At 42.7% G+C, this 17,300-nt stretch overlaps 1 protein-coding gene across 3 annotated transcripts in view; it reads right to left on the reverse strand.

The window, feature by feature from the left end:
- Window positions 1–17,300, reverse strand: part of phactr3a (phosphatase and actin regulator 3a) — a 28,358-nt gene that overhangs the window by 7,363 nt on the left and 3,695 nt on the right. For 2 of the 3 annotated variants that reach the window (XM_058643770.1, XM_058643767.1), the window contains exons 2-7: window positions 3,619–3,783; window positions 2,433–2,597; window positions 1,530–1,751; window positions 1,224–1,452; window positions 739–989; window positions 84–237 (exon numbers count right to left, since the gene is read on the reverse strand). In XM_058643770.1, the coding sequence (XP_058499753.1) occupies window positions 84–237; window positions 739–989; window positions 1,224–1,452; window positions 1,530–1,751; window positions 2,433–2,597; window positions 3,619–3,783 (1,186 nt within the window). The remainder of the gene's footprint in view (window positions 1–83; window positions 238–738; window positions 990–1,223; window positions 1,453–1,529; window positions 1,752–2,432; window positions 2,598–3,618; window positions 3,784–17,300) is intronic. The other variant, XM_058643768.1, reaches the window with a different exon arrangement.

Consider the following 17,300-nt stretch of genomic DNA (forward strand, 5'->3'; position numbering starts at 1 on the left):
CACAAAACAAAATGCCTTATTCAGCCTCCTGTTCACTGACATTAACACAGAGACGGCAATGGAGAGAAGATTTTACTCCTTACTTGGCGAGTTTCATTTCGATTTGCTGGCGAATTTCCTGGCGTTCCTGGTCGCTCCTTACTGGAAAGATGTTCCTGTCTTCTAACTCCTGCTTGCTGGGCCTGTTTCGTAGCTTGACAGACAGCAGCTCCTTCCTCAGCCTGCGAGGAAGTGTGCCTGCAACCAAGCACATATACCCATTAACACACAGGAAGCTCTTAGCCTATTATCAGCTTCGAAGACCTTTTCGCAAGAATCTCTTTTCTTCTCCTAACAATGTGGCGAGATACAGGAAATGCTTAAAGTCTCCTGATCCCTGATATGTACTGTAGGTTAATGACAACAGAGTATCCTGACTTACTGAATATTATCTACAGTGCAATCTGGAGCAATGTTTTCATATGACGGATGAAGCGAAAGTGAAATCACAGCACACAGAAGTTGGTCATCCATCGCTGCCTCCATCAGTTGGTGCTGTGTTGTGACACAAATTCAACAAACGAGGCAGCAGTAGACCAGCAGCTCCTGTGTCCTCCTAGACTGTGATGTGGAAGAGTAAGCGGTACACTGACTTCAGTTTCTAACCTGAAAATGCAGTCTTGAGACACGGATAATGCATGTGGCTCTATGTCCCTCATACCACATAGAACCCACTTAAATTTAGGCTCTTTCACCCACCAGAGATGACAGAGTCGTTCCAGCCGTCCAGGTCGTTGGGGAGGCCTGAGGTGTTGGAGAAGCACTGGTCCAGCCGCACGTTCTCCTTATTCTCCTCCGCCTCCTTTTTGGGCCAGTCGGAGCCACCACCCCCGGCATAGCCGCCCACCAGAGACAGTGTATGCTGGTTCTCAGAGCTGCAGGAGCGAGAAAGACGCCCGTCTGAGCACCACAGCCGTGGGGGCGAGCCCTGCTCACACCCTTCATGGACACTGAGGAGACACAGGGAGGAGAGGAAATGTCAAGATGTTTGGGACAGTACAATAGTATTGTCAGAAATGTCAATATAGTCCCACAATAACCTTTATGTGCAATAACAACACATTAATCAAAGCCAGCAGTGGCTGTACTATCAGTAAGACTGACCTAAGCAATATATTGGTGTTTTGCTGTCTCAGTATTACAGCAAATGGAGGTTTATGCAGGGGGTCAACCTGAGGACTCACCTCTCCTGCCTGTTCTTGGAAGCGAACGCTCTCTGCAGTTCCTCCATGATGCAGCTAGGGGGCATGGGAGGATGAATCATATTGCCTATATGTGGAGACCCTGAGACGTTGGCCAGTGGCCCTCGTAGTGGCAGGGTCATCGAAGCCATGCTTTCTGTGGCCCTGGGTGGAGGCTCCTTGGGGAGGTAGGAGTTGGGCAGGTGAGCCGGAAGTGACACAGGCCCTGAATCTGAACGAGAGAAACTGTGAATGTAATGTACTTTAGATTAGATAAGGTTAAGATCTCCTTAACCTGACTGCACTCACCTTCTACAATAGATGGAGGCTTCTGAGGCAGATGTTTTGGAGGTACTTGTGGCGGGGACGTTGCTGGAGGAGTCTCCTCCTCTCGTCTGTCTTCCATCTGGTCTGCCATGTCCTGCAGCCCCTCAGGGAAATCCCCAGCAGGGTGCATCTTCTCGTCTCCCTCGTCCTCAGGTAGCTGCACATTCTCCTCCTCTCGTTCACAGTCCTGGAGTGGGGAAGCTACTGCAGGACAATCATGCAGTAAGTAAAGTAAATAAGTGATAAATGAAAATAAAATGTATGGATGTTGGGGAAGGCAAGGCAATGTTATTTGTGTAACATGTTTCATGTACTGATGCAATCCAGAAATAAGTAAAGTAGGAAAAGTTAAAACTATAAAAAATAAAGTAAAAATTAAAGTCACAATTACAAATAAATAGAATACATAAAGTTGGAGGTAGGAGCTGCTTTTTCTTTGGTGAAAACAGGATTATAATGAACATGAATGAAAAAAAATACTTTACATAATAGAGTATAGCACGTTGACACCTTTTGCCAAGTATCACTGGCTCTACTGCTTACAATCTGCAAATAGTTTATATTTACACTCCAAAATGCACTCGCCTTCTCATGGCATGTGAGAGCAGAGGCAAATAATGTTATTGAATTATATTTGCTGCCCTCTAGTGGTACAGATGCAAAACTCAGATTAAAAGCCAACTTCATTACATCGTCATGACACAGTATGGCATGTTTTTCTTGTTACAGAATAAAAGGCTTCTTTCAAGCATTTAATCCAATTGATCATAACAATCTTACACTGTGTCCTTATGATTTACTGTAAAACAAAGACTCCCAGACGCTTTACAAATCTGTTTTGCAGGAATCTGTGGATCAGTGAGGTACAGTCAGGGACTCTCCTACCTGAAGGCAGGTGATCCTCGTCAGGACCAAGGTATTCCACACTGCTGACAGTGAGGTTAGGGCTCAAAGGTCCCCCAAATCCAAGCAGGACTCCACCCTCTGAGCAGCAGCCTTGAGTGGGGGAGTTGGGGTCGTGACATAGAAGTCCGCTGGATAATGCTACATCTGCGAGAGGACCAGAGGAGAGGGGTGTGTATGTGACATTATGTGAATCATTTCCTGCGGTAGAAAGCTATTTCTGGTATTGATGGCGTAATTGCAATTATGTAAAAAAAAACAGCATTTTACAGCTATCTCCTTATGAGTATTGTCTGTTAAATAGAAAGTAAGTGCATATTTTAAGCTTGTATAATTTCAAGATAAACCCAAACAACAATTTTCTGTGATTACATGTAATGCTAAAATAACAATGTGAGTATTCAAGAGCTATTTAACAGCGTTGTCCTCTGGACGTATAGTATATCCACAATCACAGAAGACTAACATAAAAAACATTGTGTTTGCTACAAGATGATTAAAAAAAACAAACATTAAAAAACATTTAACTGTGTCCACAACTGCTGCTCTGTTTCAAAATCCACAGCAGAGATGGAAGGCAGAAAGGCTCAGATGGAACCAAACAGAAAATAACATTGATGTGAATATTTCCCTCGGTTCATTCAAATCCAATTTCCTGGATAGAGAATTAAGATGTACATAGAGAAAGATCTGTTTGATGTGCAGCAACACATCATTTTATCCAGATGATTAAATGTTTTAATAGTGATGGTTTCCCCTTCAGCAGTGAGTGTGTATTTTTAAACTGCTTTAATTTAGGTTTTATTAATATCTGGCTTTTTAATAAGGCGGCTCATTTTCATGTTGGCAAAATACATTACAGTATACATCAGTTCATGTTGTGATAGTGATCGGCCAGTGTTGAAAATCAAATATCACAATTCAAACGGTGCCTGTCAGCAGTGAACCAGCACGCTGTGACTCTACACAATACTGTGTTACACTGTAATGATATGGAGGGACTTCATTCAAACGGTTTGAACTCTATTTGCCACGTTTTTTTTTTTTCACCACACCCTCTCATTACGTCCATCTAATCGAATTCATTAGAGGAAACGAGGAGAAATGGGACCAGTGAGTGAATGTGGAAATCCACAGCCTCGGTCCGGCTCACCGCCCTGCACTGTACCTGTGGAACTCTGCTTGAGCTTCTCATTTTTCTTTTTCCTCCACTTCCAGGGCTTGAAGATACGCCCCAGGGTGGCCAGCTTGCTGTTACGTCTGATGGGTGGAGTGTGGACCCCGGTCACCAGGCAACCTGTCCTCAGCACCCTCTGCTGCTCCAACAGCTCGACTAGAGAGAGACAGAGCGAAGCCCAGAGAGCGGCGCAAGAGTGGTAACGGGAGAATGAATTGTGGTAAGGACAGAAATGGTTGGGGTGTGGACAGGGGGAATGATTGACAGCATAGTGAAGAAAGAGTGTGTCAAAGGGGGGGGGAGGGAGAGCGAGAGTAGCAGTGTAGAGGTGGGGGAACGGGGATGAAGAAAGATCACCAAACATGCAGAAGTTTAGGGGAAAGAGAAAAGGCAGAACACAATTAGTACTCTCACCTTACTGAATAAACCATGATGGACTCCGAGCGCTGTGAACAGATTGAATTAGAGAGACTAATTTGATCAAGGCACACGCCCTCGTGGCTGATATATTCCCGTGCACCTCAGAGCCGTTCGTCATGCAGCAGAAATGAATACATCGCACAGTCCAAATGTGGTGAGAACACGAGCACAGCGACGCAGCCAAGATATGCTTTAACCTTCAGGCCAACAGGTGTGCCAACATCACTGCTTTACCAAGAACAGTGACGGCTCCCTGGTTAAAACAGGCCTGATTTCTTCTGATTATGTGTCAACCTTCCTTCTTTATTCTACTATAAATGATTCACTGCCACACATACAGTATGTATATTGTTTCACTCTGTGCCCCAGCTCTTATTCGCATGAAATACTGCACGCCTCCATAGTATTTCTCCTAGGTTATCAATGTCTGAACTTTGGCCACTGATATATCAACAGTAGTAAGTACCATCCGAAAATAGGCATATTGTGAATGAAAGGGAGTGATACAAAAAAGACAGAGAAGAAAATATGCAGGAAATATTTTCAACAATTACTGCAGAAAAAAATTATTTCAAATACACATTATGTTTCAAGAAACAATAAATAAGAATTAATTAATTAAACAAAATTAATTGTGTGGAAGAGTGCAGTCATGTATCTGTTGAAATTGATAGGCTGCCCCTGCACTATACTATACTATGCTATACTATGCTACACTGTACTATACTATACTATACTATCCCTGCACAGGGAAACATTTCCTCTCATTAAAGCAAACTTGTATTTCAATGGATGATGACTGTGACTCAAATCAAGCAGTGTGTGTGTGAGTCTGGAGATCTATGAGTGCATGTTGCATCTAGGAGTTGCTGCTGCTGCAAAGTGAGCCAAGACGGCAGAAATGCACAACAAATGTCACTTACAGTATTTCGGAGCTACATACGTCAGTGTGACAAACCCCCCCCCCCCCCCCCCCCCCCCCTCCCAAAAAAAAAAAACAGATCGGTAGCTGCCTTCACTAAGCTGATTTCTTTGTTCAAATATTCATCTGAGGAGGAGGCATGTATTTGTGATGGGAGGGGGTTTACAAAGTGGCTTGGGGTGTGATGTGGAGTATATAGTGTTGGAGGAGCGAGGATTCAGCTGACTCCTTTTTTCTTTTTTCTCTTGCAGGCCCTTGCTACTTCCCTGAAGAACATGGATAGGGAGTAGAAAGAGGATGGTGGAGAATGGGGGAAGGAGGAGAGGAGAAACGAGTAAGGAGAGGAAAGAAGGAAGCAACAGAGAGGGGGATGGAAAAGACATGGAGATGTGTTGACAGAAGAAGAGGCAAGAATAAAAGGAATATGATAGTAAGAGAAGAAGAGTTTGCACGCAGACAGGAGGCACAGAAAACAAAGAGGAGAAAGGAAAAAAAGTATAACAAGACAGAAAACAACAGTAGTGACGGAGTAGATCATCATTGTTGACCCTTTACAGTTCCTGGAAGCAGGTCAGTTGACCATGCACTCCCTGTGTCATCATCACTACTGTCACTACATATTCAGCATGGCAGACACGGCCCCACACGCAGAATCCAGGTCAAGCTTGAAGGAAAGGCACCCAGTCAAGAGAGAGAAAAGCTTAAGAGATGGAGAGGGGGAGTAGGAGTGGTACAGGCGTCTGTGTGAGCGCAGAGTGTGTGTGTGTGTGCAATGAGAGGGAGAGGAGGTGGGGTCAGGCCCGCTGCTGTTGCCATGGCGACCAGATCCAGATGCTGCCGCAGCAGTGGGAGCCAGCGGGAGGAGCGAGTCAGTCTGTAGCTAAGAGGAGAGGAGGAGAGAAAAGAGGAGAGGAGCCCCCTACACAGACACTGCCTGCCACATCTGAAGCCCGTGGCAGCACCCAGTGCATTGTGGGTAGGGACTGAAGCCACATGGAGGACAAGATCTGTCTACATTTTCAAAAGAGGGAAGGAGATTGGAAGGAGGAGGGGGGGCAAGGGGGATTCCAGGGAAAAGAGGTGAGAAGGAGAGATGGGAGGGGGCTGTTGCTATACGGAAGAGCTTGCAGGAGAATCTGGGCTTGTCCAATCATGGAGCGGCTATTTATAATGCATATCAAGTAACTTCATTTTTCATAGAAGAGGTGGTTGTTCAGAGAAAATGACAGACGTCTGCATAGGGTACAGGAATTAAGCGAAACCACGCGGAGATTTCATTTGCACATGAAAACGTATCCAAACGTGTGTGTCACATTAAGCATGAAAAGACCACATGCACCATGTGGTGATGACGTGTGATTCCAATGAACGCACTAACATAGTCAGGATTTGTTAAATCCACGTGTCACACCGATGCACTGGACCAGACGGCTGTATGTCCCTGTGTACGTCCTTTCCCTGTGGTGCCATGACTCAACATAAGAAAAAAGATTAAAGTCTAAAATATAGTTTAACATCACAACAATGCAGGCAAACGCAGAAACATTAGGATCCGGCTAAAGTTTGCCTGCTGCATTAGTGCAGTGTAAACGTAGGGATGATTTAAGAGTGGAATAAAGTCGACAATATTCTAATGTGACTTGGCAAGAAAACTGAAACGGAGCGCTTTAGTGTGCCACCAGGGACCACACCCCACTTAACCAGTTGTCAGCACATTCAGTCGCACAAGATCCCCGCCTACAAATATACGCAGGCCACTTCCCCTCCCGGGAGTGCAAGGTGAGAGAAATGACCAACAGAAACAAAAATTGTCTCTTTAAACGACAAACACTTCCCTGCTCTGCTGTGAGACTGACGACTGCAGAGGAAGTGACTGACAATGAAATGTAGAATATCAATGGGCCCATAAGGGACACAGCCCTGGTTCAGTGATAGAGTGTACATCACTGTAGGGTGAGATAAATCAAACTAAAACAACACTCTGCTTCAATAAAAAAGTTGAAAAAAAGATTACGTCAACTGTTGCAACACTACACAAGAGGCCAGACAGAACATTAAAGTCCCTGTAAAGTGATAAAATGAAACATCACTTCTGACTCTGTCACCCCACAGGAAAACGTGTTAGTCGCCACTTTTCACCAAACTTGAGTGCTTAAAAAGAGTCGCTAAGAGTTTAAAAATGAGGGTTTAAATCATGTCAAATTCAGCTTCATTCTCTGCTCCGGCACTGTGGGGGTGTGGCCACTGCAGCCATTGCAAACACACACACACTACTCTGGTCTTCCTGTTTAAGTGGGGACCAGAGTCTACGAAATGTCGCGGGTTGTCAGTGTTTGTACAGCATATTAACGTAAACACTCCGGTAACATGAAGCGGCATGAAGCCGTATTTGTAGACATGCCTAAACATTTTTTTTTGAAAAGCCTGCTGGAGAGAAACTAATCTCATTTTTAAGTCCGTAATTCTTTACTCAGTCTACACACGTGGAGACAAGAAATGCTGAATTTGCTTCATCTTATTTGAGATTTATAAGTATTTTTTATTTCACAAGCAGGTATTTAAGTTGTGGTTAAACAGAGCCAGCACTCAGCTCTTTGGAATATCAATGATGAAAAGGCCTTGAGGGGTTGCGCGTAAGTGAAGGTGTGAAAATACTATTCGTCCTTCGAGTTGCAGTGTGGAACATTTACAATCTAGAATCAGTGTCTAAAACAGTCAGGTGTACTTTGAAAGTGCTATTTTTTTGCTTATGTGTGAGCTATATTTAAATGGCTTTCAGGAGTCAGTGGGTCAACCTCTCTGGATTAAAGGTGTGGAGCTCAGTATTGTATGAACTTAATTTGACATTGTTTGAAACTCATGGACATCTGTTTATATTTGAAAGTTATGCACTGCAGTTTTACCATTAGGCAGAATGTGGGATTTTAATAATCTCTACCTGAGACCTCAGACCCTCAGACCCTCAGCTCTCTGCTACAGCTGCCTTCTCCTTCCAAACAGGCAAATGACAATGCACTATTGAATGGGCCACCTTTTTTATCCACCGCTATGCCAGCTAACTCCTCTCTTTACCCCCCTTGCTTTACAACTGTGCTGCCATCTGTCTGTGGCCTCGCTGCCTCGGGGACCGGGGCACAATCAGAAACCCCAGCTAACAACTTGCATGGAAAGAGAGAGCAGAAGAAGAGCTAAAGGAAAAATGTGACAGAAAGGCTGAGATCAAGAGTAGCAGTGGTCAGATACACTGTAGTGTTTTCAGGAAAAAGGAAAAGCACACCTAGACAAAGTGATCTGACCACTCAACATGCATGTTAATAATATTTCAAAGCCTTGTCTCATAAAGCTTTCTTGCTTCTAACATATTCATTATGTCTCTGCCTGCTCTAAGCCGTACCCCTGCAGATATTTACCCTACATACAGTTTTGCACATTCAATCACAAATATTCATCCCATCAAACTCTGCTTCAGCAATAAACTGTTGATAAATTGCTTTATATGTCACAATAATATACAAATACAATAAATTAATTGGGTGAATCACGATAAACACTGAAGGCAATGTCCTTGTTTTTCTATTTTGTCATGTTTGTCCTTTCTGAATTTCTCAAAAATTGATTGTTGTTTCTCAAATATCCATTAATTTTACAATCTACACTGACTTCAACAATTAATATTAAAGAAAAAACAACAACACAACGTTTACCCTAGTGAATGGTCCGTATTAGCTCTAATCAGTAAGTCCTGGCCTTTATAAACCAAACCTGGCTCTGTTCCTCTGTGGTAGATGTGACTCATCCTCACGTAGGGGCTGTGTCGCTTCGTGTTTTTTTGGGAATGAAACTCATTTCTGGGAAGACAGTTGTATCGTGATGTAAGGTGACATGAGTGTGCAAAGGTCACGCCTCCAGATCATAAATGTGATTACAGCCCGAGCGTAAAACACCAGTGTGTGGGCCACTGGCACTGAACGAGTGAAATGATGTCACTGAGGTCGGCAGCCAATAGGAACTGCCTGAGGCCTTTGTTTGTTACCATATGTTGTTGTTGAGAATGATGTCTAGTGAGTGCAAGCTTTCATTTCCAGTTTCTGATGAAAACATGCACTAAGAACAATCATTTCTTGTTTTTTTACAAACTATGTGCTGACGTCTCACTGTGCCTTTGAAAGCTGAATCATAATAGGGACTAACGGTCAGTATACATCATTCTCTGTACCAAAGTTGACTATTATTATTATTTTTTTAAACCCATCACTCCATCTGTCAGCATAAGTGCACTGTTATTACTATATCCCTTTAAAAACCTTATTTCAATTGACCCTACATTATAATGCTTTTTAAGCCGCTTAAATCGTTTTTTTTTTCTCAGTTGTGACAATGTACCGTACATGAGTGAATAAGCAATAAGCAAAGAAAACAGAAGAAGCAAAAGAACCAGATGACTGATCACTGAGTCAGAAAAGGATTTTGCTCATTAAGGACTGTGTGGGACACGCCTTTGCCCGCTGAGCTTTGCATGAATAAAAACACCAAGTCCAAAAATCGAATATGAGACAACAGTTATGTCAGCCTTTTTTTGAGTTTAATATAAAATGTAATGTTAAATAAAAGTTTTAAAGAAGTGACGCGCAGAAAGTGTAAGAACAAAATGGTGACTAAACAGAGAACACAAGAGACTCTCTCTCTCTCTCTCTGTCTCTCTCTGCATCACCCCTGCATTTCAGCAACGAAACAAAAGATGAGGCTATCTTTGGCCAACTGTGAAGCCATCACTGCAGCCGTCACACCCAGTCAGTGGGCCAAAGAGTCTCAGCTAAAAGTGCTTTTCCTGTCACCAACGCAGCTGAGCAGACACCAGAGCAATAAGAGGACCTCAGCTGTGTCCAGGGAGAATTCCAGTCAATAGTTAAACTTTGGGCGATGTTCCCATGCAAGAAATCTCATCCTATCCCATCAAAAAAAGCTCCCTCCAATCAAGTAATGGAGGTCCTGGTTCCACTTTTATATTTTAAGCGCTGTTCCTTCTGTAGAGCATATTATTCCAACAAACCCATTGAACTCCTTCTCTAAAAAAATGCCCTCATGATAGCTGTAGTTTAATTTCTGTTCACTAAAAAGAGGCACACGGTCTCATTTTGAGAATAATAGCTGCAATAAATTTACCCTGAACTCCTACTACTCCTGACCCATTTTTAATTGCTTAAGCTCATAGCAATTGTAAACACGAGCTCTCCAGATTTAAGCACAGGTGGGTTAGCCATCGCTCTGCGGTAGGAAGTAGATGTTTTCAGTCAACACAGCTTGTTACAGACTCCAGCAGCAGAGTCAGGTGGGTGAGTAATGGTGTGTAAATGTCCCATATGAGACAAGTATTCACTGCATCCACAATGTGTGTGTGTGTGTGTGAGAACATGAGAGTTAGTGTCTACACTTGATGCAGAAGCTGATAACTCAGTTCCACTGGGCTCCCGTCACTCTGCAGGGAGGAGAGACAGTGGGATGTGTGCACACACGAACAGTGCTGCTCTCCACTGTTGGCACAGTATTCTTCAAACAGGATCCCACTGTGAGGATGCCACTCACTTTTGGATTCCCCCAAGAGTGCAACAATGCAAAACTGGTACTAGAGCAGGGGAGCTGTACTGCACGGTAGTATGCAGCGCTGCTACTCCTCAAGGAAAGTACAACATTGGGTTAGTTTTTAAAAAAAATTGTGTTCTTGTGTGAAAAGCTGAATTCTTCCCTTGTCCTGGACACTCGTATAGCTAATGCAGTGTCAGGGTGACGAGCGGCTTACAGATTATTTTGTGACGCCGGGCTGTGCAAACGCTAACTTTCCATTAACCCAATCTGTCACAGACATTACTATATATTATACAGACCAGATGTTACATGCATGGTCATATTAGTCATAATAGCCATGTCAATAGCCATCACATGACAACATTAGGTCGAACACATACCCTCCCAGTTCTTATGTGCGATTTTACAACAACTGAGACAGCAGCTTGACCTTAAGCCTTAATTCAGTTCTACAAACTCACTAGCCACTTTATTAGTTGGAACTCAGCAGCTCAATGTATTAAGGCATGTTAACATGGCCCAGGCGACCTGCTGCAGTTCAGATTGAGCTTCAAAATGAGGGAGAAAGTGGATTTAAATGAATGAATGTGGTATGGTTGTTGGCGCCAGACAAGACTAGTTTGAGTATTTCAGAAGTAACAGAAACAGTAACTCAAAAAAATCACTTCTGCCATCTGCAATTGACTGTTACTTTTGAAGATGGCGTCACAGGAAGACAACTTTGGGTAAAGTAATCCTCACTACCACAGAATTGAAATTGTTTTGAGCCTTACAGTGGTTCTCAACGCACTGCCGTTGTAGCTCTTTCAGTCAAAAACGCAAAACATGAAATTTCTCAAAAATCATCCGATTTACGTGATTGTGACACCGACACAAAATATGAACTCGTTATTATCCAAAAATAGACCTAGAATGTCTGTAACTCCCGATTTCTCCTTCAATAAAGGGGCCAGTAAGTGTATATTTGACCTCAAAGTATAGGACAAAAGGAAAACGTGCCTTTTGCCCTTGGTCTGATGAGTCCTTCAGTCAATACTGATCTCAGAGCTGTCTAATGGCACACAGTCACTTGTCTGACAAGCTGCAGTTGCGCTGATGCTGCCAGCAGTGAAAAAGACGTTGTCTCATAGTTGAAGTGGTTTGAGCCACATGATGGATCTGTGTTGATGGAGAAGTTGCTAGAAGCCTCTCACTTGTCAGTAATGATCACAAACCGGCTTGGCCACAGTTCTAATAGCAGTTTTAGTGGGATTGGATTGGAACTTTTGGCTTTCCTTGATGTATGGAATAATTAAATTAAAAGGAATGTTTTGTCTGCATCTGCACACTTAGTTTTAATTATTAATGTGTCATTAGTGCAAAAAAAAAGTCAAAAAAAAAAAAGGTGTCTTTCCCAGTAGATCAAGAGCTTGTTTGAGTTGAAGTGGGATCAGGGCTCAGTCTCATCAGCACACAGAACACAGCTCTGCTCGGTTCAGCAGCCCGCTGCAGTGCAAGGGCTGGTGCTGTCCATGGTGCTGAGACTCACTCCGCTTGAATACAGGGAAGACCCTTAAGTCACTCCCTGTTCACTACCATTTCACATGATAATGCATCGCACTGGGATGCATTATATGTCCATTTCCCCATTTTATTATTTAAGTGTTCATATTTTGACTGTACATGTTCCAGTGTCGTGAGCTCAAATCTCACAGTGAGTGTCAAAAACACTGAAATGACTAATCAATTCTTTAATCACACTTGCAGCCCCCAGTTTCTTTAAGTTGACTAAATGACTACAGTTAGTGACACAGTTCTGTGACACACTCTCGACAGAATTCCCAGTCAGTGATGACACAAAAACGCTTGTGATTCATGACGGGTGGAATTAGTAAGTCAGAATCGGAGAGACTGAAGTGAAAATGGACAATAATTGGAATATACAGGACCATATTAGGGTCATGCTGTTACAGTTACTGTTCAAAGTCGCCTGGCACATGCCATGCTTGATGCTCTTTGTACCTTACGAGCACTTCAGCAACACAATGAAAAGCTTCGATTCATTTCCCTTTCATGACAGTTTCCCTTCTAGTACAGTTATCTGATCTGGCTATGCATTTCATTTAGCATCTCCTGAGAGGCTCTGACGGAGATGTTCAATAACACTGCGGTGTAAGTGCCTATCAAACACTCACTCTGTAGAAGGCCTCACACCACTTTGCCTCTTCCCTGTGCTCTTTTTGCCGTCCATCTGCATGATAGAACATCCTACCTCCCTCCAACTTAGCGATGCAAAATCTACCTGCCTCTTTCTTTCTCACACCATCTTTAATCTATGCCTGTCCCCTATGTCTCTACACATCCCAGACAGGTGTTTATCTGTGATGGGGCCTGGGGGCTCCGTTCTGTCCTTGTCATCTTCCCCTGACTGAAACTGACAGGTTTGTTAGAATAGAGAGAGGCCGTTGCTACAAACAGGTGTGAGGATACACATCTGTGTGTGTGTCCCTGTGCGAGAGACAACGAGGAGCGGACTTGAAGAAGTGCTGCAACAGTGCTGTTGCAGATGTTAAAAATCCAACTTTACTTATGAGATATATATGTGTTGTTTAGTGTTTTGAGTACAACTCGTAAAAGATGTGAAATTACACTCACCGATCACATTATAAGGTGCAACTGTTTGTTACACAAATATTTAATGTCAGGAACTCATTCAGGCGTAGACATGTTCAAGACGACCTGCTGAAGTTCAAAACAAGCATTAGAATGACAGATGATTGAAATGACTTCTAACGTGGCATGGTTGTTGGTGCCAGACAGGTTGGTCTGAGTATTTCAGAAACCACACTGGGTGCCACTCCTGACGTTATCTAATAATGTGGTTAGTGGGTGTATAAGTAAAAAAAAGGGGAAAAGATGGTATTCTTAATTTAACAGTCACTTTCAGGCCTTCGTAGGCTATGTGGATATCTGGCAAGGTGCTGGAGCTTATGCAGAGGCTTTCTAAATCAGACGAACACAGTCACTGCCTCTTTGTTAATGGCCTCCTATAGACAATCCATCATCTCAACATAGCCAGTTAGCAATTCGGACAACTTCTTGGCTTTCTTTCAACGAAGGCTGCTGCCTCCTCATCTCTCTCTCTCTCTTCACACTTTCCCTCTCTTCCATCTCCTCTCAGTCTCACTATTTCAGTCTCCTGACCTTTTCTCTCCAGCTTCTTTCCTTCCCCCAATTCCTCCCAAATGTGTCTCCCACACTGATGCCCGAAGGAGTTTCCTCTCTTAGCTCTTTGCCCTTTTCACTATTGTGAACACAACTTCCTGATCTCCATTTAACCTGAATTTTCAGGGGCTAAACATGCCGCGTGTAACATGAGTGTCTCTCTCTGACAGATGTCTGAGCTGCTCTGTTCTTCTTTCTCTGTCTGTCTGTTCAGCTGCCTGTCTGTCTGTTCAGCTGCCTGACAGTCGATTCGGAGCATATTCTGACTGTAATTTTTTGGACTTATTTATTGCACACGTCTTCACAGAACTGCCAATTCCCCTGCAGTCCAACGCACACAGAGATGCACATGCCAAAAAAAACAAGCGGGTGTACGCATGCAAACAACAGCTGCAGCAACAAATAGCACAGACTCAGAGCAGGAATGATGGTGGGCTTTTGTAGTTTGTTGTCATTTTTGTGGGCTGCTGAAAGACAGCGAATGCATCCACAGACAGCAGCGCTAAACAAGCCGTCTAGATGCGGCTAAAGCTGGGCACGCGCTACACAACTTTCATATTTATTACAGCGTTTCGAAAAAAAGACTTGGAGGACACACTAACTGACTGGTTTCAGCAGATTTCTTTATGACGACTGAAAGACCGGGGACCACACATTTAACGACTGCGCCTGATGAGGGACCACAGACGACATGATTTGTCAAACCGCCTGAATGTATCAAATACTCGCGAGAGAGTCTATGAGAGCGACAGTCTAAAGGGAAAACAAACCACTTCCTGTCATCTTCTAACGCTATTTCCTGTGTCCCACCTACTCAAAAAAACTTGTAGTGTGTCCCAAGCTTGAAACGTATCATCAAAGTATTGGCAGACAGTAAGAGTATAATCGCTTGGTTTTCATAGCCTTTTTTATGTTTTTAAGGTTGTGCTATAACAAAGTCCACCATCTTGCGTGTGTTTCTATGACCAAAGTTTTACAGATAATACATTATCTGTATTATGTATCTGTAATTATGTATCTGTTAGCATGCTTTCCTTTGCAGCAAGAAGACCCGGGTTCGCAACCTAGTCAGAACAAAGGTCTTTCTGCATGGAGTATGCATGTTCTCTCCGTGTGTGTGTGGGTTGTCTACGGATTCTCCGGCTTTCTCCCACAGTTCAAGAACATGCAATATGAGGATTAGGTAAATTGGACACTCTAAATTGCCTGTAGGTATGAGTATGTGAGTGGATAGTTGTTTGTCTCTATATGTGTCCCTGAGATGGACTGGCGATCTGTCCAGGGTGGTGTACCCTGCCTATTGCCCTCGGTCAGCTGAGATTGGCACAGCCCCTCTTGTGACCCTCATGTATAAAGGTCAAGGATAAAGCAGTAGAAGATGGACGGATGGATGGACAGTTATATATATTTTATTTAAATGAAACTATTCTCTTGATATATCTGATATAATTAGGTTATTGTGGGCAATGTTTCATATCAGTGAGCGTTCTCTTTGGGGTAATACTGAATTAATTTATTTGTTATCAGTGTGATGGACCGTCTCAAATGTCCATGTAATTAATATACAGAAATGGGTAAAACACTCGTCTGTGCTTCCTAGTTAATTTTCTTGAAAGTCTATTAAATGCTTTAAATACCTTTATTCCAATAGATGAACACTGACTAGCCTCTAAATCTCCCAGACTGTGGATGTTCAGTTCAAATGAGAGCTTGTGACCTCCAAGACCCACATCATTTTCATACAAATATATTCAATTTCCAACAGCAAAACACTATGATGGAAAATTTCAATTCATCTACAGAATGGAGTAGAGTGTTGTCACAGTGTACTGACAGATAAGTATTATCTGCTCTTTTTTTTGTGCTTTCCATTAAAAAAAGCTACAAAAGAGCTACCCACAGAATCTTGGTGGCTGAACATTTCCTTCTGGCCTCAGTGGGGGCCTCTGCTCATCGTGGAGGAGAGAAATTAATATCACCCCAGTGGCCACTACTAACAGGTGGCCTTGACTGACTCAGAGTCCGTTAAGGCTGACCTCTAAGAATGACTCGTGTCATGGATTACATATACGCAACTGAAGACAGGAAGTGGGGACTTCATTAGGCTGAGTCTGCTGTTGGTGCAGGTGGCTCTTCTAAAGAGCAAATCAAGCTTATTTACATCTGCACTGTCCACCACGATACTGTAATCATTTGTGTGCATGTGGTTTCATGTGCATCTCTATGTATGTGTGTCTACACCAACCAAAAACCAAAGAACCAGTTAATCCTTTCAAAAAAATCTCTAAAAACACATTTGTACAGAGTAGCCTTCCTGGTTTAGAATTCACCAATTTCCAAATCTTACTCAGTGATAGAAAACAGTCAAGTAGCATTTCTGACATTTAATGTTCCGGCGAGTAACATTTAGGAGGGTTTATTGGTAGAAATAGAATATATTAGCATTAGGTGGGTTTGTGTAAGTGTATAATCACTTATTAAAACGTATATTATTTATATAATACTTGGTTCTCCTAGCCTTAGAACAGCCTGTTACGTGCACTTGAATCAAGGGCCTTGTCTTACAAAGGCTGCCATCTTGTGCCATCATGTTTCTACAGCCTATATATTCATATTGTGGGGTCATTTTAAATGTTAAACTCAGTGACAATACAGGAAGAACATCGTCCCAACAGAAACAGAAACTATTGTTACTTTTAACACTTATTCCTCTTAAACAATAATTTGTCAGTGTATTTGACTGTGCTGAGGTGTATTTTTGCTAAATAATTCAATGAGAAATTTGCAGACTTGAACAGTGGGAGGATTCATAATTCCTGGTGCCTTTTAAAGCAAACTAAACATTCTCCCAAAACATCCATAGTTGAAGTTCACACCATTTCTCTGAACTCAAAAAGGCATTGAAAAACAATCAGAAATACTGAGCACCACAACATACCACTACGCTTCCTGGTTGTCTTTAGCTCCCTCTTTCACACTGTTGATGGTGCTTGAATGTCTCATGACCTTTGTCAAAGGAAGATGCACCAAAATCACAGTACCAGGCTGGTGTTAGGAATATTTGTTCAGGTGCTTCTTTAACATCTTACTCTAGTTCTTCATTTCAGACGTCTAAGGCCTCCTTTATTAAAGCGTCATTATTCATTTTCCTTCCTTCCTGGACAAAGGCACAGGTGCTCCAAGTGCAAAAAGACATGTGTGCTTAAATATGTACACATTTGTCATTGTTAAGGATAGATATATACATTATTCAAATCTCAGAACAGAATTTCTTCATCATTTGCTCCTCACTAAAACATACATTTGCACATTGTTATGGCTCACGTTTTAAATGAGGCCTCGTTAAATGGGGAGCGGATTATATAAGACCCTGCATCTGACTCAGAATTTCCCATATTTACACGTCAAAGCCTGAGCACAAGCAAGGTAATGTGCACACAACGGCGACGACGTAGCTCCGCTTTAGGGTGAGTCATCGTCACAGCACAGCATCAGGTTTCACATATCTCCTTGTTCGTTTTGGAGGGGGGTTTGACTTAAACCT

Source organism: Solea solea, chromosome 11 (assembly GCF_958295425.1).
Source record: "Solea solea chromosome 11, fSolSol10.1, whole genome shotgun sequence".
NCBI lineage: Eukaryota > Metazoa > Chordata > Actinopteri > Pleuronectiformes > Soleidae > Solea > Solea solea.